Source organism: Crocodylus siamensis, chromosome 6 (genome assembly GCF_052110815.1).
Source record: "Crocodylus siamensis isolate JL-2025a chromosome 6, ASM5211081v1, whole genome shotgun sequence".
Taxonomy (NCBI): Eukaryota; Metazoa; Chordata; order Crocodylia; family Crocodylidae; genus Crocodylus; species Crocodylus siamensis.
The window spans coordinates 15,311,039-15,338,583 of record NC_143400.1 but is presented as its reverse complement, the minus strand read 5'-3'; the positions used below and the strand labels follow the sequence as shown (position 1 = coordinate 15,338,583).

The 27,545-nt window shown below is 58.8% G+C and overlaps 2 protein-coding genes across 4 annotated transcripts; one reads left to right on the top strand and one right to left on the bottom strand.

The window, feature by feature from the left end:
* Positions 1–1,779: 1,779 nt before the first annotated feature.
* Positions 1,780–13,444, bottom strand: PRUNE1 (prune exopolyphosphatase 1). Of its 2 annotated transcripts, XM_090050979.1 has the most exons (9): positions 13,297–13,418; positions 9,163–9,267; positions 8,569–8,673; positions 8,282–8,487; positions 6,661–6,845; positions 6,344–6,502; positions 5,432–5,526; positions 4,880–5,038; positions 1,780–4,171 (listed from the first exon to the last, which is right to left on the bottom strand). In XM_090050979.1, the coding sequence occupies exons 1-9, from the start codon at positions 13,333–13,335 to the stop codon at positions 3,812–3,814; spliced, it is 1,413 nt and encodes a 470-aa protein (XP_089907105.1). In that variant the 5' UTR covers positions 13,336–13,418; the 3' UTR covers positions 1,780–3,811. The 2 variants fall into 2 exon arrangements, with proteins under 2 accessions (XP_089907105.1, XP_089907106.1); XM_090050980.1 differs by lacking the exon at positions 9,163–9,267 and having other exon boundaries at positions 13,297–13,444.
* MINDY1 (MINDY lysine 48 deubiquitinase 1) lies at positions 13,421–27,329 on the top strand. Of its 2 annotated transcripts, none has more exons than XM_090050977.1 (10): positions 13,421–13,525; positions 21,273–22,870; positions 23,142–23,199; positions 23,496–23,560; positions 24,068–24,226; positions 24,544–24,646; positions 24,953–25,095; positions 25,723–25,902; positions 26,196–26,330; positions 26,711–27,329. In XM_090050977.1, exons 2-10 carry the CDS (start codon positions 22,220–22,222, stop codon positions 26,777–26,779), a joined length of 1,563 nt encoding a protein of 520 aa, XP_089907103.1. In that variant the 5' UTR covers positions 13,421–13,525; positions 21,273–22,219; the 3' UTR covers positions 26,780–27,329. The 2 variants fall into 2 exon arrangements, with proteins under 2 accessions (XP_089907103.1, XP_089907102.1); XM_090050976.1 differs by lacking the exon at positions 13,421–13,525 and adding an exon at positions 14,029–14,490.
* The last annotated feature ends 216 nt before the right edge of the window (positions 27,330–27,545 follow it).

The following is a 27,545-nucleotide window of genomic DNA, read 5'->3' as shown; positions in this document are numbered from 1 at the left end:
CACTTGGAAGACAGGCTGAGGATTCAGGCCGACTTAGGGGGTACATCAGGACCTGGGAAAACGTCTGTTCACCAGGGCACCCCACTAGACCTTGCCCAGCTGCTGTGTGCTCTCCTTCACACTGGGCATGTCTACATGTGCACATTTACCGTGCAGAACCCAGAATTACTGTGCAGTATGGACATGCACCTACATGTGCACGCCTGTACTGAGCAGTAAATATGGTGACATGCCAACTTGAGTGTAAATTTGATACCTGTGTCATTAGGTACTGAGCAGTAACACATGTGTAACACTTTACTGTGCAGTAACAGCATGTGTGGACTGTAAATCCACACACAGCGTTAATGTTCTTTAATGCCTGCGTGTGTAGATCCCAACCTATTCCCACTTACCGCGCAGTAAATTTAAGTTGGTGTAAATGCACATGTAGACATGCCCACTGTAAAATCAAACCTGTATTATCCTCCTTGCAAGGGGACCAGGGCTGGAAAGGGAAGTGCAGGAGGTTTAGTTTCCTGGGGTGAATGAAAAAGCCAGGACAAGGCTGGACCCAACGAGCACCCAGCTATTTAAGGGAGTGAAATCACCATCCTTGTCCAAGTCCTCTTTCAACTCCATGGTGCAACCAACAGGCAGGAGGAATATTCTCTTTGTGAAAGTGCCAGCTCCAGGCAAGGGTGGATCCAGAGGAGGTGCAGTGATTCCTGGTCCACCCAAACTGTATAATTAATAGCTGGCAGTGGCATTTCTATTCAGGCAGCAGCAACGGTGTCAAATGGACTTCCTGGCTCATTATAATCTACCTGATTCCTTCTCAACTCCACACATTAACAACCCTCTCTCCTTGTGAATGGTCTTGACCTTCCATCAATCAAGCCAGCCATTCTTCTGCAGTTCTACTGTCTGCTTGCTGGTCCTGGTAATGTATCTCCTGTTACGTGTCCCAGCAGACGATTGTGGAAATAACTTCCCGATTTGGGCACTATAGAGTGGAGCTCAGTCACTGACCTCAGCCTGGCATCTGAGGTCAGAAAGGCACAGTTGGAACTTCCTGGTGCCTCCTAGGACCTGATCCACACAGAGGCAAGCAGCAGATGGGAACAGTCCCTTTACTGTATTTTCTCGCCTACAACATGCCCTGGATTAAGATGCACACCTTGTTTTGGAAGGGCAGAATGAAGATCTTTTACCAAGTTCCTTATTTAGTAACTAAGTTAGCAGCTTTTGCAGCACCTCAAGGGGAAAAAAAAAAGTCTCCATAGCCAACAGCACTGCTTTTGCTCCCTCCCACATCCCCAGCCAGAGGCAGAAACTGTTGTTACCATATTTTCTCACATAGATTAGGCACCTCAGTTCCGAGTAGCTGATTTTGGAGGGGGTTGCTTACTGTGTGCAAGAGCCAGTCATTCCCGACCTGATCCTTTAGCAGCAGTGGCAGCAGGTGGATAGACAGAGGCAGAAACTGCTGTTACTATATTTCCTCGCTTATAATATGCACCCCAATTTCCAGCAGCTGAATTTGGAGGAGACTGCAGGTTGTATGGCCATTCCTCACTTGATCCTTTAGCAGTGGTTGCAGCAAGGGGAAGTTTTTGACCGCTATGGCTGAGGTCTAAGTTCCACCACATCCATAGAAAAGCAGTTTGCCATAGAGAGGAGAGACAGTTGTTTTTTGTGTTTCATCATGGGTTCAAACATCAAGAGGGAAGCGGAGTGTGTGTGTGCGCGCGTGTGCGCGCATGCGTTCATGCAGATTCACAGACAAAATCACAACACTCAGGAAAGCATGTGCATTTAATCCTTAAAATCAAAAGAAATTTCAAGATCACAAAGAAACCCACAGGCCCTTTGGTTGTAGAACATCACCCCACCCTCGTTATAACCAGCTCTGAATTTGCTACCACGATTCAAGTTTGCATACAGTTGGACATAAAATTAAGGATCCCCACGCCTCCCAAAAGTGCTAGAAGGCAAAGTACCCGGATCATTAGAAAAAGTAACATTATTAATGTAACACAGAAGCTCGCAGCTGGAAAGCACTGCCTGCTGAAAGCAGAGGCCGAGGTAATGACAGCTCTGCGCGGGACAAGGCCAACAGCCCCACCAGCTCAGAGGTTCTTGTTGGGCCTCACGTGACCGTGTGATTTATACCCAATCAACGTACACTCCTCATTGTACCGTAAGCCAGAGGCCCCACCCAGGACCCTGGCTAAGTATTGCTCGTATTACTGCATAGTATTTTGCCCAGATAAACCCATCTGGGAGGAGGTGATGCCCACCCCCATCCCCAATCCATTGGTCTGACACCCTCATCCAGAGGCTGCCATTACTAATCCCAGTTTGGACATCCGTCCCACAGGATCATACCTTGCATTATGATTCATACTACCTCTAAGCCTCTGGTTTGCCTCCCTGGATCCCCCCCAAGGGAAGGATTCCCATGCCCACGTCACAGCTGTGCAATGTCCCCAATGGTCACCCATAATAGCCTGAGTCAGCCCGAGTCTGAGCCCAAATGACAGCAACCTTCCAGCCCCCTCTGAGCCCCACAGGTACTCAAAGGAGGCAGTACCTACTGGGGAAGTCCCTGGTTAACCCCCCGAGAGACCACTGCCAGAAGGGAAGTTCACACCAAGTTGTGACGTACCGAGGACGGACCAGGGGCTGGGCTGGAGGGGGGTGGTCTCTGCTTATTGGCTGCAGTTTGGGCCATAACTGCTGCTTGTTGGGTGTTTTGTACCTTCCAGCCGGACCCTGCTGGTCACCCCCTAAGAGCACACAGAGCTCGTGCACAGAGACCCCAGCTCTGGAGCTTCTGGGACACCCAGTACTCAAAAACTGCTCACCCGCTGCGGAAGTGGGGGCAGAAGCAGCCAAAGGAGGTGAACCAGAGACAGCATGCTTTGGCTCGGGGTTTCCCTGTCATTTTGTGGGGTGGGAGTCATGCCTGCTTGCAACTAGGGCATGCAGCAGCTGGAGCCCTCCACCAAACCAGGCTGGGACTGGCTCTGCTCTCAGCTCTGGCCCTGGACAAAGTGGGGGGCCAATCTTACAGGGCATCGCCTCCCGTTCCGCAGCCCTTGGAAATCCATGCATGAGCCCCGACAAATGGGGAGGACCTACTGATGGCCTCTGCTCTGGTCTGAGAGCAGCTTCCTCTGGTTTAGCTGGAGTCAAATGGGGGGCGGGGTGACATTAGAGCCACAGAAAACGGAGCCCACCCAGGGGATTTAGAGGCTGAACTGGTGTATGATTCCCCCAGGGAACCAGCAGCCTCAGACACTGGCAGTGCAGGGACCGGGAGAGGCAAAGCTGCATCCAAAATCATCCAGACTCATGACCAGAGGCACTGGCCACTTGTGCCCAGGCTGGGGTGCTACAGCCTGGTTCCTGGTGCTGTCTTGCCTCTTGCACCCCTGAAGCTCGGGATGAAAGCAGCTCTCCCATGGGGCCTGGACTGAGTATAAAGGGGGCAAGGAAGCAGCAAAGGAACTGTCCAAGGAGAAGCAAACCCCAGCAGCCTGCTCCCCCCTGTCGCCCAGCAGAGTGCCATGGCCTGGGGAACTCCCTGCTCAAGTGTGATGGTCACGAAAGACCCCTGGCTCTGCAATGTTCCCAGCGCCATAGCTTCAGGAGAGCCTAATCTCACCCCGTGCCCCAGCCCAGGCTGCTGCTGGGGCTTTGCTTTGGCTCTGGCTAACTAAGCACCCAAGCGTGTGGAAGCATCCCTGAGGAAAGCCCCATGCTGCAGGGGGTGGATGGATGCATGAGGGAAGGGAGTTGCTCTGCAGATGCCCTTCCCAGCCCCTCACTTCTTCTTGGGGCTGCCAGCAGGGCCAGGGCGCACCACAGCAAGGCGGCTGACCTGCTCAAACACGGCTTCAGGTGACAGTGCAGGCAGTCCCCGGGCCAGTGGGCAGTCATCCACCAGGCTATTCATGGGTGTGGGGGGCAGCAGGGCCTCGTCCTCCGCCATCGCCTCCTCTCCCGCCCGGCAGCCCCAGGGCTCAGGTCCCCCCTGCAACAGCAGCTCCCGCAGGATGGGTAGCACCTTCTTGCGGGAAGCCGCCACGTTGCCCTGATGGTAGGCGCAGAGGTCGGGGCAGGGGCTGGGCAGTGGTGAGAGGTCCAGGGGGGGGCTGCTGGCACGTTCCAGGGCACTGCACAGCTGCAGGGGGGAGAGGTGCAGTGAGAGGCCAGATCCTGGGAGCCCCCATGTCCTCTGACCTGCCACCCCACGTGTCCTCTGCTCCCTGCTTGTGGGCTCTAACTTAATGGTCAGGTCTCTAATCCCTCCTGATCCTGCCTTCCCCACCTGGAACCTTAGATCTCAGTTAATGAGTAACCAGGGGGACAGCCGAGTACACGCACACACCGTGCATGTGTGCACATGAGCATCACAACCCCTACCCCCTCCCCACCTTCCAGCCTGGACAAGCCCTGCTAACACCTGGACAAACCCAGCCTGTTGGGGTGGGGGGCAGCCCTGATGGGAATGGAGCTAGAAGTGGGCTAGGAGGTCTTGGGGAGGGACATGGGGCTGGCAGGCCAGGCAGCTTCTGGTTCGGCAGGAGTTGCCAGGCCTTTGCCTCCACCCACAAGAACTGGGGATCCCTTGGAGGTCAGGGAGCAGCTGGAGATGCTATGCCAGCCTGCAGCCCCTCCCCTGCTGTGGTCAGTGCAGGGACCTTGCACATCCAGAGGTCAGAGCCCCTGGAGACGGGTGCTGAGCAAGCTCAGGGCAGGATGGCACCTGTGCGGGACGCTGGATTTCCCGGGTCTCAGGCAGGGGTAGGATAGCTGTGCTGGGGGCAGGGAGCAGGGAGGAGAGTGTAGAGCTGGCTGGGCCTGGGGGGAGATGCCCGAGGGTACTCACTGCAGCACGGAGCCCAGCACAGGGACTGTACACAGCCAGCTGCCGGTGTGGCTTGTGGCACTCCCCAAAGGAGATGGTCATGGCCACGACAGCAGCGTAGCTGTGCTGCTGGCAGAAGGTGGGCAGGTCGTGCTGGAGGCCAGGCCGCTGCAGGAACTCCTGGACAGGGGCAGGCCAAGGGTCAGGGCTAGGCCAGGCCCCCCCACCCTTTCCCAGCCACTGAGACCTGACCCCAAGCATCCAGCTACCTCTGGAAGGGAGACTTCGCTTCTAAACCCCCTGGGCCTTGTGAGGCGGAGCAAAGCTGCACCTGAGTTTGTCCCCTGTGCCTCAGTTTCCCCTGCTTGTTCACTTCAGACACTACCACTGCTTCCCCTCCTGGCCTTGCGGTGGGAAAGAGCTGACACAGCCTGGACCAGGAAGCCACGCATTCAGCAACACATACAAAGGACCCCCACCCCCAGCCCTGTTGGAAATGCAGAGACACATGGAACTGTATGCCCAGATCCATCACTGCCCTGTGCTTCAGTTTCCCTACAGGGCTCTACTTACCTCCAAGGTCATGTACACAGCACTGATGGCCACGATGAGCTGGTCGCCTGACAGCGCCTTGAGGTCCTTCCGCAGCACCTGCTCCGTGGTAAGCCCTGGGGGTGTGAGCACGGGGGGAATGTACCATGGGGGCTCTGGCCAGGAGATGGGAGCCGTGGCACCCTGCCTGTCTCAGACCTGGCTCGGACCAGCCAGATCCGTTCCAGGGCTCACTGGAGTAGAAATGCCAGCTGGGCCCCATGTCATCACCAGGTCTAGTACAAGGTAGGCACAGGACATATGGAGTGAGCAAGGAGGTTGGCAGGCAGGGACACACAGCAGAGACGAGGCACCCCCAGGGCTAGCCCAGCCCCTTCTCCGAGGTCAAATCAGCCCAGGGATTCTCAACCAGGTGCAACCAGATCCCAGGGTCTCCCAGGATCCTTTTAAGGGTGCCACAAAACACTAGGTAAACTCTTACACAATTCACAGGCTGAACCCAGAGATTTCCCACCCCTTCTCCCCCATCCTGGGAGGGCTGGCTTTTCTGCCATGGAAGAATCGCCCTAGGCCTAGGATTTTTCTGTAGCCAGGAAACGAGCAAAAGCGAAAAGCTGAGATTTTCTGAGAGGGGCTCGGAGCCTGGCCAGGCCACGATCCATGGCCTTAGTAATGTATCCTGGCATCGGTTCCTGGCTTCCCCAGGCCTGCTCTTCGCTCCGTCTGCTGGTACAGAGCATGCAAAAGAAGTGGATGAGGTCAGGTTATGCCATAACCCATAAAGCTGGAGTCTAACCAGGGGCTGCACCCAGGCCCTCTGTGCCTCAATTTCCCCTCTCATTCCTTGCCCCCCCACTTTATCCCCCTCCCACAGAGCTGCCCCCGTCTCCCTCTTGCTACAGCTGGGACAATGGCCCCCCACTCCCCACGTACCCGTGACATCAAACTTGGCCTTCTGCAGCGTTTCAAAGATGATGTTTCGTGCCGGCAGGTCTGGGAACCTAGCCTCCAGCAGGGCCACATACTGGACATCCTTTGGGGTGACCTTCCTGGCTTCTGGGGCCAGGTTGACGCAGTCCAGAAGGATGGTACCTGCAGGCAAAGGGAGCCATGCATGAGGCAGGGGGAGCCTGAGACCCCTGTGCCCGGCACACACCAACTGGTGACAGAGGCATGATGTCAATGAATGGGGATCTCTGTTCTTTCCCCGCAGCCCAAACCTGCCCCCCTTGAATGGGTGCCACCCTCACCATGTAGCAATGCAGCCGTCTGTCTGTCCAGCAGCTCCGGCGGCCCTTCCAACACCCGCTCTGCTACCAGAGTGGTGCAGGAGCCCACGGGCTCCACCGTGACCCGGCGTCGAGGGCCCCAGTCCCGCTCCAGGGGCCGATGGTCGATGACTTCGATCACGGCTTCCTCCAGTGCAGCATCGCCACTGGGTACAGGGAGGGGAGGGGGTGAGCTGCAGGGCTGGGGGAGGGGCACCCCCCCAGTGGCATCAGCCCACCTGGACCCCAAAATGTAAGGGACCTTGAAGTTACCCCAGGAACAGGCCCCACTAGCTGGGGAAAGCCCTGCCCCAAGGCTGGTTTCATAGTTTCATAGTTTCATAGTAGCTAGAGTCGGAAGGGACCTAGGTAGATCATCTAGTCCGACCCCCTGCCTTGGCAGGAAAGAGCACCGGGGTCAGATGACCCCGGCAAGGTGCTCATCTAACTTCCTTTTAAAAATCCCCAGGCTAGGAGCCTGCACCACTTCCCCTGGAAGCCGGTTCCAGGCCCTAGCCGCCCTGACTGTGAAGTAGCGCCTCCTAATATCTAATCTAAACTTACCCTCCTCCAGCTTGTGACCGTTATTCCTGGTCACTCCTGGCAGCACACAGGGGAACAGGGACTCCCCCAATACCTGCTGATCCCCCCTGACCAGTTTGTAGCAGGCCACAAGGTCCCCCCTTAACCTTCTCTTGTGGAGGCTAAACAGGTTCAGGTCCCGTAGCCTCTCCTCATAAGGCCTGCCCTGCTGACCCCTGATCATACGAGTGGCCCTCCTCTGAACTCTTTCCATATTGTCCACGTCCCTCTTGAAGTGTGGCGCCCAGAACTGGACGCAGTACTCCAGCTGCGGCCTGACCAGCGCCGCATAGAGGGGGAGGATCACCTCCCTGGACCTGCTCGAGATGCATCTGTGGATGCATGACAGGGTACGGTTGGCCTTCTTGACTGCCTCCCCACACTGCCGGCCCATGTTCATCGTGGAGTCAATGACGACTCCAAGATCCTTTTCCGTCTCCGTGCTGGCAAGAGGGGAGTTCCCCAACCTGTAAGTGTGGTGCCGGTTCTTCCTCCCCATGTGCAACACCTTGCACTTATCAGTGTTAAACCCCATCCTATTCTCATCCGCCCACCGTTGCAACCTGTCAAGGTCAGCTTGTAGCCTATTGCACCCTTCTAGTGCACCCACATCCCCCCACATCTTAGTGTCATCAGCAAACTTGAACAGGGTGCTTTCTACCCCCTCATCCAAGTCACATCACCCACCCCAACCTGGGGCATCACCCGCTGCCCCGATCCCAGTTTCTGCCCTCCCACAAGAAGGGGCCTTATGGCCTCACTACACAGATGGGGGAAAGCCAGGGAAGGGGACAAGGCACGGGGCCCTGACAATGCCTCAGGGATCCCCCCAGAGCTGGAGAGAAGCTGCCACTGGTGCCTAGACCTCCCCGGTATCAAGCCAGGCCCCCACAGGTCCCCGAAGCCATGGGTCCTGGGGCCCAGGCCCTGCCAGCAGCAAGGGACATGTCCAGGGCTCCCTGGGAGGTCAGTGGCGGAGGCAGGAGTGAACCCCAGGTTCCCCCCACCCTCTGGGACTTGCCTGGGCAGGACGTGGTGGTCGACAAGGGTGAGGGTGAGGAGGCCCGCACGGTGCAGCGCAGCCAGGTCGATCTCGTCACGGAAGACAAGGCAGCCATCAGGGATGCCCTGCTCCCGCAGCAGGAAAATGCTTTCCGAGCGCAGCGGGAACTCAGTCCGTGGGATGTTCAGCACTGGCACTATAGCTGCCTGGCCCCCAGCCGCAGTCTGTGGGGGATGGAAGGGGTGATGAGAGGCACCATGAGGACACTGACCTCCCTCCCCCAGCTCCCGCACCAGGACACCCACCTGTGCCAGGTAGTATGCCAAGGTGAGGGCTGACACCACTGAGTCCAGGTCACAGGCTTCGTTCCCCAGCACCACGTGGACTTCCTGGTGGTGCTGCACATGGTCCTTCCGGGAGAGAAAGGGGTTAACTGGGCATGGTGCCACCGCCCCTGGGTTGGGCCACAGCCACCCCCTTCCCCCCTGCTGTGATATCCCGCCCTGCATTGGTGAGGAGCCACCACCCCATCTCTCTGCAGCAGGCTTGACCTGGGTCTGCCAGCTTCCAGCCCCATCCGGCACTGGAGGCGCCAGGCCAGATGGAAGCCAGGCCACGGTGACTGAGCCCAGCCCCAGAGGCCACGGGCTCGCCTAGTAGCAGCACTGCACAATGGTCAGAGCAAAACCTGCCCCAGGCTCTAACTCTGGCTCTCGGAGATCAGAGGAGGGTCGTGGGAACAAGGACTCCTCCTGGGTTCCTCCTGCAGCTCTGGGGAGGGGAGCAAAGCCCACAGCCCTGCCCGGGGAGGGCCAGATGTCCGAACGTCTGGGACCCAGAGGCAGCTCTGTGCCCGTCTCACAGGGCAGGCATCACCAGCACCCTGGCCCTGTACTTACAGGAGGGTGCTGGGCTGGTAGCAGGCTGCCCCAGGGCAGCCATGGGCTGGGAGAGCAGGGGGAGCCCCTCACACGCAGCGTGCCAAGGGGAAGGTGTCCGGCCACCTATGACAAAGCAGAAGTAGGCACATCTCAGCCCCATGCCCCGCATCCGTCAGCTGGTGGGTGGGCACTGACCGAGACCCCGCAGACTCTTGCTTCCAGGTTGGACCCAAAGGGACGATGCAGGGCCAGATCCTGTCCCTGAGCTCAGTGGGGCGATGCCAGATCCCCCAGCAGAGCTCTGATCAGCACGTGCCTCAGTGCCCAGAAAGCCCAGGCTGGAGCCAGGCCAGATATCAAACAAGCCAGGCCCCTCACAGCGAGTCCCCCGCCCCTCCACGCTGGAAGGCAGCAGGGGTTTCCTGGTTACGGCCAGAGGAACAGCTGGGCGCTCGGTGCTGCCCAGGCTGATGCCAGAGATAAGAGCTGCCATGTCGGTGATGGATGGAGGCAGTGTTAGAAGCCAGGCGTGACGGTGCAGAACAGCAGCACGTGGAACCTAAATCACCTGGAGAAGCTGCAGCCCTGGGTTCACCAGACCTGAGTTTCCCTTCCACCCTCCTTACAGGATAGGGCTGGGAGGAGATGTATTTAAGCTGGTGAGGCTCAGACTGGTATGACCTGGGATCTGAGAGGCTGGGGGCTGAAGGTTAGGGACCTACTGAATGCACTGGGGGGAAAGCATTAGCTTCTGGAGGACTGGCGATAGGAAATGCCAGCCCGGCCAGGCTGAGAGGGGAAGTTGGGGACACAAGTCAGCCACGCGAATGGGCCTCAGGGCTGCATTTTGCGAGCACCGGTCACCCCTGCACAGGCACAAAGAAGGGGAACCCAGGCTGGGGTTTGCAACTCAACTCACTCCCCAGAGGAGGGGAGAGCTGGAGGCTTCGTTAGCCCAGGACATGGGGGCCTACACTGCCCAGAGCCAGAGACGTGTCACTGCCCTGTGCCGCAGCCAGCTGATCAGCGCTCTTTAGGGAAGAAACACCATTAAATCTCCTAGCAGACAAGACACATCAGCACCCCAAAATTCCCAACATATTTGCCCCAAAATCTCCGTCCCAGCATTCCCGAAGGGTGCCCATCTCTACAGCACATCCTCTACCCAGCTAGCACAGCTCCACATGCTCTTATTCACTTGTTTGAATCCAAGGAGGAAGGGAAAATGCTTTTCCAGATGCAGAGATGGAGAGGAGAGGAGAATTCAGGCCTTGAGACAGAAGCCGGCTCGCGGGGGCTGCTCACAGAGCTGCTTGCTCTGGCTGGCTAGTGAAGACTGGATTTATTGGCACATTTCAGGGCTGGCAAAGGTATCGGGCCTACCCCCCATCTCTCCGGCAAGGAACAGGTAGTCCTCCATGGGCATCCACACCCCGCACTAAGACTCCAGAGCCAGCAGCGTACCAACTAAAACAGAGGCAAGCGGCTTAGGGCATAGCCTGGCCTGACTAACTCCTACCTAAACTGACCAAGCAAAGAGCTTCGAAAGACAGAAGCTGATGCCAGGATAAACTCTTAAGCCAGGGGTTCAAAGCTCATCAGACTCCAGCCCCACTTGGAAAACCCCAGCTCTTTGCTCTCCCTCCTTTCTTGACTAGATTGAAAAAAAAATGCTGAAGTCATTGTGTCACAAAAAGAGTCAGCCAGCCCAGAGCCAGGCAGGATGCCTGGGACAACGGCAGGGTCCTATGGGCAAGCCCCAGGTGCAGGCTGTGAATTGCACATGGGTGCAATATAACGGTGCCCATATTGTGAGCCCCTATGAGGATCTCGCGGCAGCTGGGCTGAGAATCACTGACCTAAGGGCAGCCCCTTACAAGTCTTCCTTCTTGGTGCTCTATGAAGCCAATTCCCCCCTCTGCAAAGGATTAACATGCTAGCACAGCCCTTCCCCTGCACCTCTGAGACAGGGAAACTGAGGCAGAGGTTAAGTGATTTCCCCAGGGTCGTGCAAGGCAGCAGCAGCAGGGCTTGGACTAGGGTTGAGTCTCTGGCCCCACTGAAAAGCTGCTGGCAGAGGGCATTTAATTCCTCGGCCGATCACCCACGTGCGATGCAGCCGCTGGCTTCCAGGGGAACTTGGAGATTCACGGCTGTGCCCTAGCTCATCTCCTGATGGGAGGCAGCAAAGCTCCAGTCCGTCCCCTCCATCCTTCCCGGGAACTCACTGTCACAGTAGAGACTGCACAGCATCAGGGAACATTAGGGTCTGAAGGGACCTCAGGATCTAGGCTGCGGTGGGCAATTATTTGGAGCGGACGGCCGCTTACTGAGTTTTGGCGAGCCATTGAGGGCCACATGGCAGAAAGCCAGGGGCAGAGAAATATTAATTTTCTACATTTTTTAGGGGCCCCGCGGGCTGGATAGAATGGCATTTTGCCCACCCCCGATCTAGGTCAACCCCCTGCTCAAAGCAGGGCCAGCCCCAACTACATCGTTCCAGCCAAAGCTTTGTCTACCTGGGGCTTAAACACCTCCAAGGATGGAGACGCCATCACCTCCCTGGGAGCCTGCTACCACCCTCCTACTGAGAAAGTTTTTCCAAATATCCAACCTCAACTCCCCTGTCTGCAACTGGAGCCCATTGCTCCTCCTCTGTCATCTGCCACCACTAAAACCAGCCCAGCTCCATCCTCTTTGCAACCCCCTGCAGGGAGCTGAAGGCTCCTATTAAATCTCCCCTCAGTCTTCTCTTCTCCAGACTAAATAAGCTCAGTGCCCCCAGCCTCGCCTCACAAGTCCTGTCCCCCAGCCCCCAAATCATTTTTGTTGTTCTCCACTGGACTCCCCAATTTGTCGACATCTTTTCTGCAGTGGGGGGCCCAAAACTGGCCACAGGACTCCAGATGTAGCCTCCCCAGTGCTGAACGGAGGAGAATAATTATTTCCCTTGATCTGCTGGCACCACTCTTACCAACGCGGCCCAGGATGCCGTTCCCCTTCTTGGCAACACGGGCACCCTGCTGGACCATATTCAGCTTCTTGTCCACTGCCACCCCCAGGTCCTTCTTCCTTGCAGACCTGCTGCCCAGCCAGCGGGTCCCCAGCCTGCACACGTGCGTGATATTGCTCCGTCCTGAGCGCAGGACTTTGCACCTGTCCTTGAACTTTGGGAAATTTCTTTTAGCTCAATCCTCTAAAAGAAACATCTAAAGCAATCGCCTACGTTGTGACCAGAATGCTGCTGCTCTTCAAGACACCGAGTCATCTTTGCTTCCGCATTTCAGCTTGATTTGTACCCTGCAGCCAGAGCCAAAGGCGACAACCAAGAAGCTCCCTGGATGGACTCATGTCAGCATCTGCCGGAGCCGGGGGCTGAAGGCAGGGACCTAAATACCATGTATCCCCTTTCCCCAAGGAGAGGTCTACACGCAGACACGGCCGGGGAGGAGATGCCAACGACAAAGGCAACAGATTCTCCGGAGCCACCGGCGCGGGGAGAAACATGGCACGCCCATCTCAGCCGCCCCCCGCCGGCCCTGGGAGTCGCACCCACAACTCCAGCCCCAGGCCGAAGCCGGGGTGAAGCCCTGGCAATACCCACCCACTTCCAGAAAGAGCCGGGTTCAGCGGTGGCGGCCAGCAGGGAAAGCAGCCGCCTGGCTCTGCCCGCCACGGGGCAACGAGGACCTGGTCCGAAGTCCAAAGCTGGGCTCCGTCACCCAGGGTGGGCGGCGGGCTTGTACGCCCTCGTGCACAGCGTAGGGCAGTGCAAGGCATTGGGGGAATGTGTACGCCTGCGTATGCGAGGGGGTCGAGGAGTTGTGTGCAGGGGGTGGGGGGATCTGCGCGCATGGTGAGGGGGAGAGGGAGGGTGCACGCACGTACGCGTGCGAGGGAGCCGAGGAGTTGCGCACACGCGTGTGCAGGGGCTCGAGGGCATCTGCGGGGGGGGAGGGGTCGTGCAGAGGCCGGGTGGTGCTGGCAGAGGCCCCGGCCCACGTGCAGCGGCTGGAGGCGAGCCGCGAGCCGGGAGCCTGGAGCCGGCGGGACGCGACCTGCGGCGCCCGGGCACGCTCGGGCCCCCCGCGCCCCCCGCGCGCTCGGAGCCCCCCGCCCCCCCGCGGGCGGCCCGGCCCGGCCCGGCGGCACCTGCAGGGCGCGGCGGCAGGCGGCGAGGAAGCGGTCCATGGCGGGGCCGGGGCCGGGGCCGGGGCCACCGGCCTGGTGCGCGGGGCTGCCGGGAAGGGGGCGGCGCCGCGGGACGGGGGGGCGCACACGCGTGTGCAAGGGGGCGAAGGGCTGCGCATGTGCGCGTCCAGTGGGCTCACATGCGTGTGCGACGGAATGGAGGGTGCGCGCGCATGCATACAAGAGCGGGGTAATGCACAGGCCTGTGCAAGGGAATGGGGGTGCTTCTGTGGGGAGTGATAGGGGTGTGCCCACATTTGAGCAAGGGACCGGGGGGGTGTACACACCAGCATGCAAAGGCATTTGAGGGTGCAGGGGGTGGGGGTGTGCACATGTGCATGCAAACAACAGGTGGGTGGTGAGCACATCTGAGTGCAAGAGGGTTGAGGTGGTGTGCAGGAGTGGGCACTTGCAAGGCTTTGAGGGGCGCGTGCAAGGAGCAGGGGAAGCGTGTGCATGGGTGTGTGCAAGTGGTTTGCAGGGCGGTCCACATGCAAGGGTGGGAAAAGGGGTGGGTGTGCAAGGAGCGTGAGGGCAGCGTGGGCTGGTGTGCAAGGAGGGGGTGTGAGCGTGTCCCTAGGCCATGGGTGGGGGGGTACAAGGGGTCATAGGTCAATAAAGAGGACTTGCAGGCGTGAGCCTGGCCGCGGGGGAGGGGGGGAGCAACCGGGGTGTGTGCATGTGTGTGCAGCTGAGGCCAAGGAGGGGGGCTGGTGAAGTGGATCATGTCCCCTCCTCTCCCCCCTGGAGCCCACGGCTTCCCGTACGCCCCAGCAAGGAGACGCCGTCCCCGCATCCCAGGACTCCGGGAGCTGGGGACGGGCACAGTGAGGCCGGGCTCAGGCCCGGGGGCGCAGCAGCCTCCCCCCCCAGGCCCAGCTCAGGCTCTGCCGGCCCGGCCCTCTTGCTGTACGTCCTCCACCCAGCAGGAGTCTCTGGAAGGAGGCCGAGCCCAGCTGCTCTGCGCCCGGCCCAGCCGGGGAATCGTCTCCTCCAGCCGGAGCACAAACAAGGCTGCGAAGTTGGCAGGAGGCAGCGGTGCCCCGGGTCAGCCTGCGCCGGACCCACGGGCACCGCCACACGGAGCAGCACCCGAGGGGCAGCTCCTCCGGGCACGGGGGACTTCGGAGCGGGTGCTTCCCCCTCCCCGGGCAGGTACCGCTGGGTTTGCAGGGGCTGGGGCTTGCTGAAGTTAGGGGAGAGGGAGGGGGGCCTCTGAACCCCTGTTTCCCATGGGTGCGTGGCCGTGTGTGGCTCTTCCTGAGCTGCCCGAGTCCCCCAGGGAGGTTTCTGGAGGGTCCCCCGTCCTCTTCCGCCACGAATCCTTTCCTGAGCGGGGTGGCTCCCAGGATGGTTGTGCCTGGACAGGCTGGATCAGGCAGCTTTGGGGGGTGACATGGTCCCAGGCGGAGCTGGCCGGGCCTGGGAAGAGTCTTGGGAGCTGTCGCGCGCCGAGTGGAGCAGAGCATCTCGCTGCCCGTCCCTGGGGCAGCGCCTCCAGCGCCAGCAGCTCCTGGCACCCCGGCAGCTGGGTCAGGGGCCGCGCACCCTACTCCCCCGGCCTTGCTGAACGGCCTCCAGAGGAAATCCATTGGCATCCCCTCCCAGGACCCCCGGGAGCTCGGAGCCGGAACTGGCCGCCCCAGCCAGGGGCGCTGGGCCCCTCATTTGAGATCTGGGGAAATTGAGGCAGGCTTGGCTCCCAGTGAGCTGCCTGCGGAGGCGGTGATGCTAGGCCTGTTGGGGCAGGCGGGATGGAGGGAAGGCGTGCCTGCATTTGGGGCACGGTGCTGCCCAGGAATCCTGTTCGGTGCCTTTGGGAGGGCCCCGGCTCCAGGAACGCCTCTATCTGGCTTCTGTCCCCTCAGCCCCTGTCTGGTCCTGGGCTGTGACCCTAAGCATTGGGGAACCTTGCCTGCACCCTGCCCCCTTACTATGGGTTTGCTCTGCTTGTGCGTTGTTACAAGTGCCTGGGGCTGGCAGTGCCGGGGCTCCCACCTCCTTTCCTTGACTGTGTTTCCAAGGGAGAATTTCACGCTATAAGGGCTCCCAGTGCCCCCTTCCAACAGTGGCTACAACTTGGGCAGTGCTGGAGCAGAAAGCAGAGCGGCAGATTGTGCAGGGAGCAGATGGGGCAGGGGATCGGAGTGGCACTCCTCTTTCCCTGACCTCCTCCCAGCCCAGACGAGCTGGGGCTGAAGGTCCCCAGGGCTCGGGGACATGAGCCATGACCCAGGGCTCGCTGGTGTCTGTGCCCTGGCTGCGCGGGCGTGAGAGATCTGCCGGGGACTAATCCCAGTGCCATCTGGAGTGTGTTTCCAGGCCCTTGGGAAGCAGGGGCCGAGAGGAACACAGGAGGTTTCTGTTGTGAGCAGCCGGACAGCGTGTGTGTGCTTGTGTGTGTGCATGAGCAACTGGGGCCATGGTGTACGCGCATGCAATTCATCACCCCCTAACTCCGTTCCCCCACACATGCTTGGCATGAAGGCAGTCGGCAATGCCTTGTAGCAGGCGTGGGCAGCCTGTGGTATGGGGCAGACTGGGCAGGGAGCAGAAAGCAGAACAGCAGATGAGGAAAGGAAGCACAGGGTGGGGAGCAGAAAGCAGGGCAACAGACAGGGAAGGGATCCCTGGGCAGGAAGCAGAGTAGCAGCTGGGGCAGGAAGCACGGGGCAGGGAGCAGAAAGCAGACCAGGAGGGCAGCACAGGCCAGGGAGCAGAAAGCAGAGCAGCAGATGGGACAGGGGACCAGAGCAGCGCTCCAGGAGGGGGCTGGGCTGCTCTGTGGCCCCCTGCCACAAAAGGCTGGCCCCACCTCACCCTAGCACTGCGCTGGTGGTGGATGGGGCAGCCCGGCTCTGACACGAAGGCATCTCGGCCTCTTCTCACTCCCTTCTGGCTGCTCCTCACATGCGTGTCCTGCAGGGACGGGGGCTGGGGCACTGCAGAGGCTTTTAAACCCCTGGCTTTGGACAGGACTGGTCTATGCTGGACATCAGACCTGGGCGTGAACTCTTTCCTGGCCCTGAGGCCTCAGCGACCTGGCTCTAGGGCGGTGGTCACTGCTGGAGAGGAGCACGCGTGACGTACTGTTCCACGTGCGTGCATCGGATGTGCACAGCAGGCAGAGGAGTCTGGTCTCTTAGGTATTGCATCCGTGGCTGACAATGGAGCCTCTGGTGCCAACCAGAGCTGGGAAATACTGCTTGGAGCTGGTGACAACAGCCATCTCTCTCTTGCGTGGAGTCCCTGAGCCAGTGGCTCTCAGCCTGGGCTGTGTGAGATCCATGTAAGGGTGCTGTGGCATCTCAGCCCCGTGCAGACGCCTACACATCCCCCATGAGAGAAACCCACACACATAGACACACATAGGTTTTTGCAAGTGATCAGGTATACGCATACACACTCGTATCAGGTGCACCTTCATGTAGGTTAGGTACACACATCAGATACATGAGGATCAGGTTCATACACACACTCCCTTCATGGGGACCAGGAGCATGCGTGTGTGGATGCATGCACACACACTCCCCCCCTTCATGTGGATTAGGAACAGGCGAAGGGGCAGATCAGGTACACACACACACCCTTCACGTGGCTCAGGTACACACACACACACCCCTTCACATGGCTCAAATACACACACCTCTTCATGTGGAACAGGTACTGACACACAAGCTGATCAGGTACACACACAAACACCACCTCACATGGCTCAGGCACACGTGGATGTGCACACGCACACACACACAGAGCAAACTTCCCTGCAAATCCCTGTCCCTGCTACCCACTTCAAGCTGCTAATCTGTTTGCAACCTGAAGCTAAGCCTGGCAGGGTCCCCCAGGCCCTGCATCCCCAGGCTGCCATTGATTTCCCATGGGATGCCCCACACCAACAGAGTGCAAACCCAGAACCCACCCCACATGCCCCGGCCACCAGCCCAGGAGACAGAGCCAAAATCCCCAGAAGAAACGAGCTGATGAGGGTGAGCAGACCCAGTGATGTTTCTTATCAGTCTCCCGACTCTGACAGCCCTGGGGATTAATCTGATTAATGTTCACATGGGAGTAATTGAGGCCGGGAGGCTGCTGGATTCAACCGGGAAGGTCCTGAAACAAGCCACGGACACAACCCAGGTGTCCGGACCCCCTGCTGCTCTGTTGGCTCCTCCAGAGCAGTGCTTCTCAAACTTTTTTGGACCAGGACCCATTTGGAAACATTGGTGGCCAGTCCTGACCCAGTGCCCCTCATTCCCGGCCCACTGCCCCAACCTCCAAGTGTGTGTGGGAGGCATGGGGGCCCTAAGCAGCACCTTGCAGGCTGGAGCTCTGCCAGCCTGCCAGGGAAAAGCCACCATTTCCCACCTTTTCTCCTTTAAAGGAGAATCTATTCTTTACGTTTGTGCGCAACCCTTTAATATATTCTTGCAACCTACTTTTGGGTCATGATCCACAGGCTGAGAAATGCTGCGCTAGAGGAAACGTCGAGCTAAAAGCTTTCTTTCTTGGCTTCTGGGTAAGAGGCAGGGTCAGTTTAAAATCTGCCTGGAGGAGGCTGAAGAAAGAGCCCTGAGACCCGGACTGAGAGCAGGTTGCCTTTGGCTTGGCCTTTGTACGGGCACATGGGGCATCTCCTTCCCCCCACAGCTGTCAGCCCATTGATCACAGATTCCCAGCCGGGCTCCTAGGATAACAGCCTGCAGGACCCTGCAGCAATGCTCCCAGCATGGAGGGCTCTTCTTGCGATCGGGGGCCTTGCACACAGTGTCGGTCTCAGCAGGATGGGAGCTGGGCTGGGGGAGGCGGTAGAAACACACAGGTGAGCACGCAGAGGGTGTGTTTGTGTTGGGAAATCTGCGGGCCGGGCTGCAGCAGTCCGGTCTGGGCACTTCTGTACCATGTACCTGTGAATTTCCAGCCCTTGCCAGTTGTTTCTCCTTGCCCAGTTGCTTTGTGGGTATAGCCAGTAAGATACTGGGGCAGCAGCTCGGTTAAGGAGGGCCTTTCTGGAAGGGGCTGTGAGAGGACACTGAAAGGAACCAAGGGCCATGGCCACTTGGTCCGATTCCTTTATCACAGAGGCCTTAACTGAAATGCCCATCGCAGGCACTGACCAGCCTGATTTCCCCGCCGGTGTCTTACACCATACTGGTGAGAGTTCTTCCCCTGGTATCGTTTAAACCAGTCTGCCTGAGGGTCTCCGAGTTGGGGTCTGGGGATCCTTGTGGTCTGTAAATGTGGCATCGGCCCCCTCTTTGTGCCAGGCTCTGGTGAGGGTCCTAGAGCACAAGACCTGCCATTGACTGGGTCACACTGGGTCTGTCGTGCCTGGTCTCCTGTTACACGGCAGCAGCGAGCGGAAGCTGGAGTGACTGGGTCTGACCAGAGGTTTTCCCCTGTTCCTCTCTCCCTTGCAGCCGCCGGCATTGAAGGTCTAGGAAGTTGTGATTCAGGGGCCGTGCTCGTCACCCCCGTGCTCAACAGCTACCAATGCCCCTTTCCTCCAAGCATGTGTCCAACCCCTTGGTGAATCTGGCCGAACTCTCAGCTTCTCCCGTGTCTGGTGGCACCGAGTGCTGCACTTTAATTCCACGTTGGGTGAGAAAGAATTGCCTAGTGTTCGTTTTAAACTTATCATCTACCAGCTTCATGTATGGTAGACGATAGGTATGTATGGAGAGAGAGAGCTGATACTGTATGAGGAAAGACAGTCAATACTAAATCCCTACTGATTTTCTCTTTGCCATTTAGTATTTTGTAAACCCTTCTCCTGTCCCCACTCCGGCACTTTGCTAAAGTGCCCAGGCCTGGCCTCTGCAGTCTCTCCTCTGGAAGCCCCTCTGTAGCACTCATCACCCTTGTTGCCCTTCTCTGGACCTCCTCCAGCTCATCTAGATCCTTTTGGAGCCACGGGGACTAGAGCTGGGTGCAGGATTCAAGGTGTGGATGCCCCGTGGGTTTGTAAAGGGGCATGATGATGCTTTCTGTCTGGTTCACGATTCCCTTCTCATGGATCCCTGATGTGCTATTTGCCTTGTTGGTGACTGCAGAACTGCTTCTTTTAGTGAACTGCCCACGGTGACGCCCAGCTCTGATGCACGCAGGTAACAGCCGGTGTAGAGCCTCTCCCAGCATAGCTCGGATTTCGGATACTTCTGCCCAGGGGCATCGCTGGACACAGAGCGATGCTGAGGTCCATCTGCAGTTGCCCCTTTCCTCCCTCGTGCCCGGTCCTGCTGTGCTTCCTCGCAGCCCACCTTGGTCTTTGCCAAAGAAGACCTGGGGCTGCCCCAAAGGCCCTGGCAATTGCTGCCCTCGTGTGACAGGGCAGTGGATGGATGCAGGGAGTGAGGAGGAGGGTGAGCACAGAGACAATGAGCCCTCGGCACTGTGTGGAAAGCAGGGATGGCCACAGACCCATCACTGAGTCCCCAGAGGGATCTACTGGATTCCTAGCCTCCTTTGCCAACTGGCTGGCAGGCAAGGGGAGATCTGGGCCTGGATGTCCAAGACCAGGGCCTAAGCAATGCATCTGCCAAGCAGGCAGGGGTGACGCGTGTGGCTGCCCATGTCCTATGGCACACACGGACCCAGCTTTCACAGCCGTCTGCCCCGCTCACCCAGTGCCCATCAGGGGCTACCAGTGGGCAGAAAACTGCAGTCACCACGAGGCAGGGCTGCTGCAGAGGCTGGGAACAGGGGGACCAGGACCCTGGGTCCAAGTTCCAGCCTGGAGCTGCCTCCCTGGGCTGGGGCGACCCTAGCTGGATGTGGCTCAAGGGCTTGAAGCTCCTCCCGTGGGCTTGTGAGCAATGGGGACGTCAGGAACCGCCGTAGCCGCAGGGCTGGACCCTGGGGAGTGGCTCTGGCGTCTCCTGCAGGCACATGCCCGGGGACACAGCAGGAAACATTCAGTGTGGATTTGGATAAGGCAGGAATTCGGATTAGTGCTGGGGTTGTGCAGCACCATCGGTCACACATCTGGGGGCAAAGGGAGGACCTGGGGAAAAGGCTGCAGGCTCCACAGCTGGCTTTGGACGTCTGTGCACAGCAGGGTGTATGTGATGGATTGTGTACGTGTTTGTGCATGTGAGTTTTCAGTTGTGTGTATGTTATGGGATGTGTGTGCGGGTGTGTCCATGCATCTGTAACAGGCTGTGTGTGTGTGGGTGTGTTCATGGATGTGTGTTATGGGTTATGTGGGTGTTACAGGCTGTGTAGATGTGTTTTTGCATGTGTGTTACTGGCTCTGCATATGCATGGACCCTGTGTGTGTAGGCATGTGTGCACACTAGTGCTTGGTCACTGGCTACGCATGTGTGTGTGTGTGTGTGTGTGTGAGATGCACAGGACAGTTACTGCACAGGATTCACAGTGTGGATGGGCAATGGATTTATATACAAGCACCACAATACCTTCTTTCTTGTTCGCAATCCCACTCTTAACCATCCCTAATGTGTTGTTGATGGTGGCGAGCGCAGCTGAGGGTTTAAGTGAACTACTCACCACAACTTGCAGATCTAGCACGGAGGGTTGACAATGATCCATGGGCTCGGGAAGCATTTGCTGAAGTCTGTGCCAGGCAGTGGAGACGTATCCATGCAAAACTCACCCGGAGTTTCATAGAAGGATCCAAATGAAGGCAATGTCAGGGAGAGCGTATAGCGAACACCGCCCTGCAGGGGAAGGGGGTAGGATGAGTTGCGGGGGGTGGGATGAGAACGAATTTATGGCATGGAGGTTTATGGAATCAATCTCCCAGTGGTGATGGGGTTTGGAGGTGGCTTCACTTCAGGGGGATCCTTTTAAAGCCCAGGACCATGAAATTAAGCACCTGGGATCACTGGACTCTCTGGAGAGAGACCTTGGTGGCCTAGAGGTGCGAGGCCTGGCTATTGTGAACAATGGCTCATCAGAGTCTCTCCCTCTCTGCTTAGGTTCAATCCCACTCCTGAAACCACCTGCTACAAGATCAGCACAGCCCTGACCAGGGATCAGGAGAAAAACCGGACAGACGGCAGAAATACCTGCAGGCCAAGACCAGACAACAGCCACCCTTCGTGCCTGCATTGCCTCGAGGCAGGATTGCGCAGGACTGTGGGTAACAAGCTGGAGATCCCCAGTGACTGATAAGGTGCCAATTAGCTGCCAGCCTCCCCACCCCTGAGCTTCAAAATCAGGCTTATATTGGCCCTATTTGCCTTTCTTCCTTACATATATTTTGCAACGAGGGGAATCCAGTGGGGGGTTGCCACTTCCAGGAGTCCCATCTTCCCTTTCCTTTGGGAAACCATCAGTTTTCTACCTCCTTCAAAGCCCCCAAAGGCAAGTAACGCGTGTCGTTTCCAAGGCTGTCTGGAGCGGTCCGTGCCCAAGAAGTGAACGTAAAACGCATCGGAAAAGCCAGGCTGGGGGTTGTGTGTCCATCAGGTGCTGGGTAGTGTGACTCCGGCTGAAACCTCCCAGTGCCTAACGAAGATCTCGTTAAATATCCCACACTGGGATCTCCTTCAATAGCCTCGGGAATGTGACTTGAGGCTGACTCTACACTGCCAGACTACTTGCCAGACTACTTCCACGTGCTGGTTTTTATTGAGACCCACATCACTGCCTGGGGACGTGAGCCAGGAAGAGTTGAACCTGCTGATTATAAGCTCTAGGTATTTATTTGAAAGAAGCTGGTTTCCTCTTCCTGGCAGGGGAGACTTGGTGCTTTAAAAGGCGTGTTTGGATATCAAGAAGGATTTGTTTTTCCCTCCTGGGGGAGCTGGGGACAGGAGCAAAAGACCCCACAGAGCTGGTGGCTGGGGGGAACACTGTCGTAGCTGGCAGCAGGGGAGATCTGCCTCAGTGGATGTGCTAGAGACACGGCCTGTCTGCACTGATGGAGCCGGTGGAGGCTGAGCCAGCCAAGAGCGATGGGGTGGATGTGGAAGGCGCTAAGCCTGGAGCTACTCAGGAGGACAGCGTGGCCAGCACGGTGGATGGGAATGCGGCGGATGGGAATGCGGCCAGCGTGGCAGATAAGGATGCAGCAGATGGAAAGGTGGCTGGCATGGCTGATGGCAAAGGGGCTGTGGCACTGGCTGGTGGCAGGGATGAACTGGAGCCCGCAGTCCTGCCAGGTACCAGGTGTATGGACAGCACAGAGGCCTCTTCTGGGCTGAGCAGCCTGAGCCAGGAGGAAGGGGCAAGCCCAGAGCAGGGGGGCTCCCCATGCCAGGCTCCGGCTCCAGTGGCAGGGCCTGGGAAGGCTGTGGAGGGGCCAGATCCAGATGCCAAGGAGGCACCGTGTTCCCCGAACGAGCCCGGCGCGAGCACAAGCAGCTCCGAGATCCTTGGGCCCAGTGCTGCAGCGCAGGTGGCAGAGGACCGCCAGGCCGGGTCGCCCAGTAGGGAACAGGACCCCGAACCCGACTTCTACTGCGTGAAGTGGATCACATGGAAGGGCGAGCGGACGCCCGTCATCACCCAGAGTGAGAATGGGCCCTGCCCACTCCTGGCCATCATGAACATCCTCTTCCTCCAGTGGAAGGTAGGGCAGGCCCCAGGGTTGAGCTGGGGGAGCACAGCCTGGAAGTTAGAGCATCAGTTTGGGGGGGGAAGAGCAGGGATTGTGACCTGTCTCTGCCACTGAATTCCCACCTGTGGCCCTGGTCATGTCCCCCTGTCCCTGGGACCTTGAGAGGGGAGGCTGTTGCCATAGAGACAAGACCTAGAAAGACCTTGGGAGGCTGCTCCCCCTGCCCTGGGGCTTGCAATGCATGTTGAGAAAAGCATCCAGATACTCACTCCCCCGCTCACAGGTGAAGCTGCCGCTGCAGAAGGAGGTGATCACGTCAGAGGAGCTGATGGCGCACCTTGGTAAGCGGCTCAGGAACTCCCCTGGGGCTGAGGAGACGGGGTGGGCAATGGGGGCCAGGCCAGGGATCTCCCACCTGCCCTGTGTCTCTACCAGCTGTGGTGGCTGGGCCTGCACCCTCTCCCCAGCCTTAGGCTGTAATCACAGTCCTGAATGAACCCGGTGGCTGCTGAGGAAGCCCAGCAATGGGTTCTCCTATTGCCCCCCCCACACCTTGCCTTGGTCATGTCCCTTTGCCACCCCCTACCCAGCGAGGACAGCTTGGCGGCCCCTGATGAACTATCTTCTCTTTCCAAAGGCGACTGCCTCCTGTCCATCAAGCCCCAGGAGCCGTCAGAGGGGCTGCAGCTCAACTTCCAGCAGGTGAGGAGCTGGGGTGCCTCCCACAGTGGTGAGGGGTTGCATCTGCAGGGCACTGCCCAGCCTGGTCCCAGCCATGAAATGTGTGTTGTGCCCCCCTCCTGCCCACAGGCCCCAGCTCTAGGGAGGGAATGGGACTGAGCCCCTGCTAGAGCCAGGCGTGCCCAGCACAGTGCCCGACCTGCCCCTGGGCAGGGAGCCTGCAACACCCCTGGGTGGAGTGTGCAATACAGACCCCCTTCCAGGTGCAACTTCCTCTTCATGGACTCAAATAGGGAACCCAGGGGTCTGACTCCCTCCCCTCCACCTCAGCCTTGGCTACTGGACTCCTGCTCCTTGCTCCAGGAAGAGAGTGGACCCAGTCCTCTTGGGCAGCTGGAGAGAGCCCAGGAGCCCTCACTTGTCCCCACAGCGCTGCCTACTCCAGCCACCCCTCATGCTGGGAGATGGATGGTGCCTGGGGATCTCCACAGTGCCCCAGGGGTATCATGCCATCCTCCCTCCCCATAGAACGTGAGTGATGCCATGATGGTGCTGCCCAAACTGGCCACGGGCCTGGATGTCAACGTGCGCTTTACTGGAGTTGCTGACTTCGAGTACACACCTGAGTGCATCGTCTTTGACCTGCTCGGCATCCCCCTCTACCACGGCTGGCTCGTGGACCCCCAGGTCGCCCACCACAACCCCCTGCCCCTGGGGGTGAAATTCGGGTGGGGGGACTGGAGGAGTTGGGGGTCTGACCTGGGACTACTAGGGGCAATGGGGGTGGAAATGCCACACGGGCCAGGGGGTGGTAGCTTAGGCACCACATGCCAGGTGCTGTGTGTTGGGGGGTGGACAACTGCCCATGACCAGGCTTTGGGTGGATATGGGGGGCTTAGAGGATGGGGTGGGCAGGAGACCTGGCCCCAGGGTTCCCCTTGGGGGTCTGAATATGGCCCCCCCCAGTGCTTCCCAGGCTCACAGCACCACCTCCCACACCCCAGAGCCTGGAGGTGGTGCAGGCCGTGGGCAAGCTGAGCTACAACCAGCTGGTGGAGAAGATCATCACCTGCAAGCACTCACCGGACCCCAACCTGGTCACAGAAGGTAACACGGCCCCTACCCACCAGCCTGTTCCTGTATTGCTACCAGTAAAACCAGTGCCTGGCGGGCTCCCCCTAGCCCCCCCCCATCCCTACACACCCACACACATCTCTTTCCTGGTCTGGCCTCCAATCACATTAATGGCCCTTCTCCGGCCCTTATCTAGTCCCACTGCATCCTGGGGACCAGAAGACCACAGAGTATTTGAGATGCGGGTGCACCGTGGATTTGTGTAATGGCACGACAGTGTTCTCCATTTCCTTTTCAATATCCTTCTTTATGCTGCCCCTTTCCCGGCTGTGGGCGCAGGCCTGATTGCCGAGCAGTTCCTAGAGGCCACGGCGTCGCAGCTGACATACCACGGGCTGTGTGAGCTCACGGCTGCTGTCCGGGAGGGTGAACTTGGCGTTTTCTTCCGCAACAACCACTTCAGCACCATGACCAAGCATCAGGTAGGGCATGCGGCAGGGTTAACAAGTGTCAGTCAAGTAACTGACTGTCAGTGAAAAAAAAAAAAACAGGTGAGAGAGGCTGTCAGTAAACAAACAAAATGTAGGTGTCATTAAAAGATAAAATTGTTAAGCAGCTTCGGAGGAAGCACTCTCTCAACAATGTGCTGCTGCTGCTGCATCCCAGGCTGCCTGTAATACTGCTAGGACGATGATACGCTTCTTTGGGGGTCTGTATTGGGATGGAAGGAGCAGGGCTAGAGGCAATAAGGCTGTGGGGGGCTTCAGGGTATGGAGGTGAGTAGGGGGCCCCTGGCAGGGGTTGGGAAGGCAGCACAGACAAATCATCACTGTGGTCAAGCAGCTAATTTTTTTTTACTGACAACCTAACATTATTATGTTTGTTTTATTTTTGCTGTGGTTTAACCCCTAAGACTTAACCCAATTTTTCTACCTGGGGCCAGGTAGCAAAAAGAGCTCAATTTACATCATGTGAAACACATGTCTGTAAAAATGTGTCAGTAAAAAGGTTAAAAGCTGGCAGGTGGTCAGTAAAGAAAAAAAATATTCATGCACTATGGGGGGCTCCAGCCTGACTCTAATGTCTCCCCCATCCCCCTCCCCATCTAGGGCCACCTGTACCTGCTGGTGACGGACCAGGGCTTCCTGAAGGAGGAGTGGGTGGCCTGGGAAAGCCTGCACACAGTGGATGGCGACAGCTGCTTCTGCGATACTGAGTTCCACCTGAGCCACTCGCCCGGCAGGGAGGTGCCTGCCAGCCCCCCACAAGGCCAGCAACAGCTGGATCAGGTGTGGCTGGCAGCAGCACAGTTCAGTGGTTAGAGCAAGTGGGTGGGCAGGGGTGGATACTGGGGGGGCCGGACTCCCGAGTTCCCTCCTCTGCTGCCTTTGAGTCCGGAGGGGGAGGGAGAGAACCCAGGAGTCCAGGCTCCAAGAAGGGGGCAGAGTTGCAGGGCCAGGGCAGGGTACTGGGGCAGCCAGGACTCCTGGGTTCTGTCACAGGGTAGTCCTGGGGTCCTGCCCTGGGTCTGGGCTGGACATGCTGCCCAGTGGTTAGTGCTGACAGCTGCCCCTGCCCCCAGGACTACATCATGGCCCTGTCACTGCAGCAGCAGCAGGGCCCACCCCCGCTCAGCGACCTGGAGCTGGCCCAGCAGCTGCAACAGGAAGAATACCAGCAGCCTCCGCCGCGGCCCCCCCCAGCCCCCCTGGGGCAGGTAACTCCCCCACATCCCCCTTGGGGCGATGAGCCCCCCCACGTACCCCTCCAGGGCAAATACACCCCTCCCCCAGTCCCAGCTACCTGCTGGGAGGGGGGTCCAGCTGGTGGGCCGCAATGCTCAACCCACCAGTACAGGGTGCTTCCAGGCCAGCCTCTGCCACCCCCCAGCTCCCAGCTGGCGCTGCCATCCTGTGGTCCCCAAGGAGGGGGGTTCCCAGGAACTGGGGCCAGCATGGGGCAGAGCCTCAGACACCTGGGGTCTCCCCTGCAAGGCGGGGGGTGTTGGGAGTGGAGCCAGGACTCCTGGGATCCACCCTTGGCGGTGGGCTCGGCTGAGTCTGGTGCCTGTTGGTGCCACTCATCCCTTCTTCGCAGGCCCGTGGGCGAGCAGGTGGTGAACGCCGGCACCGGCCGAAGCCTGAGTCAGACTGCACCCTCCTGTAGAGCTGCCTGTGCTGGACCCCTGGAGCTCCTGCCCTCCCCACCCATGGGGTCCCAGCTGCCAGGATCTGCCCCAAGGGGACCTTGCTCCCAGCCCAGACATTGTGGCTCCCCTTTCCCCATACTGTACCTCTCGTGCCTTGTAGCTCTCACCAAAGATGCCCGGTGCCCACAGCCTCACTCCCCACTTCCGACCCCTGGGTTCCCTATCAGGGTTGGCATCCAGGACTTGGCCCCTACTGGGACCAAACCACCCTCTTCTCTCTGTCCTGCACAGAGTGCTAGACCGGGGCTGGGGGGCATGGTGCAGGGTGTGAGGTCTCCACCTGTGTGGGGAGGCGGTACGGGAGCTCCTGGGATGAGATGCACATGCTGCTTTGCTGGCCCTGCCCCATGAGCTGGGTTGAGCCTGGGTGCTGTGTGCCCCCCTGCAAGGGTGCTGGGCTCTGGAGCTCTTGTGGGGGGTCTCCAGTCTCTGCTGTGGTTTCTGGGCCTTTCCTTTGTATCATGGCCCTTGGGGGGTTGGGAATAAAGAGGTTTCTTTTCCCCAGGGTGCCAGCAGTGCAGGTGTCTGTCTGTCCAAGGGAGGGAAGGGAAGGGAGGGGGCAACAGGAATCTGCCCACTCTGCTTGATTCCCATTAGCCCCTGGGCTGATCCTCCAACTGGCCTAATGCATGGCAGCCTCGTGGGCAAACTGAGGTATGGGGCAGGAGAGGCCCAGCAGCACCCAGCTGTCCTACTTGCCCATTCCTGGCTCCTGCCCAGAGC

What these genes read in the sequence shown, in the direction of transcription:
- PRUNE1 (XM_090050979.1), bottom strand. Translation starts at nt 13,335, where the DNA reads ATGGACCGCTTCCTCGCCGCCTGCCGCCGCGCCCTGCAG. An exon ending in CCTGCCGCCGCGCCCTGCAG is followed by an intron (nt 9,268 to 13,296) that starts GTGCCGCCGGGC and finishes GCTTTGTCATAG; the next exon opens with GTGGCCGGACACCTTCCCCT. An exon ending in GACCACCACGTCCTGCCCAG is followed by an intron (nt 6,846 to 8,281) that starts GCAAGTCCCAGA and finishes CCCTGTACCCAG; the next exon opens with TGGCGATGCTGCACTGGAGG.
- MINDY1 (XM_090050977.1), top strand. Translation starts at nt 22,220, where the DNA reads ATGGAGCCGGTGGAGGCTGAGCCAGCCAAGAGCGATGGGGTGGATGTG. An exon ending in TGCAGCTCAACTTCCAGCAG is followed by an intron (nt 23,561 to 24,067) that starts GTGAGGAGCTGG and finishes CCCTCCCCATAG; the next exon opens with AACGTGAGTGATGCCATGAT. An exon ending in GCACCATGACCAAGCATCAG is followed by an intron (nt 25,096 to 25,722) that starts GTAGGGCATGCG and finishes CTCCCCATCTAG; the next exon opens with GGCCACCTGTACCTGCTGGT.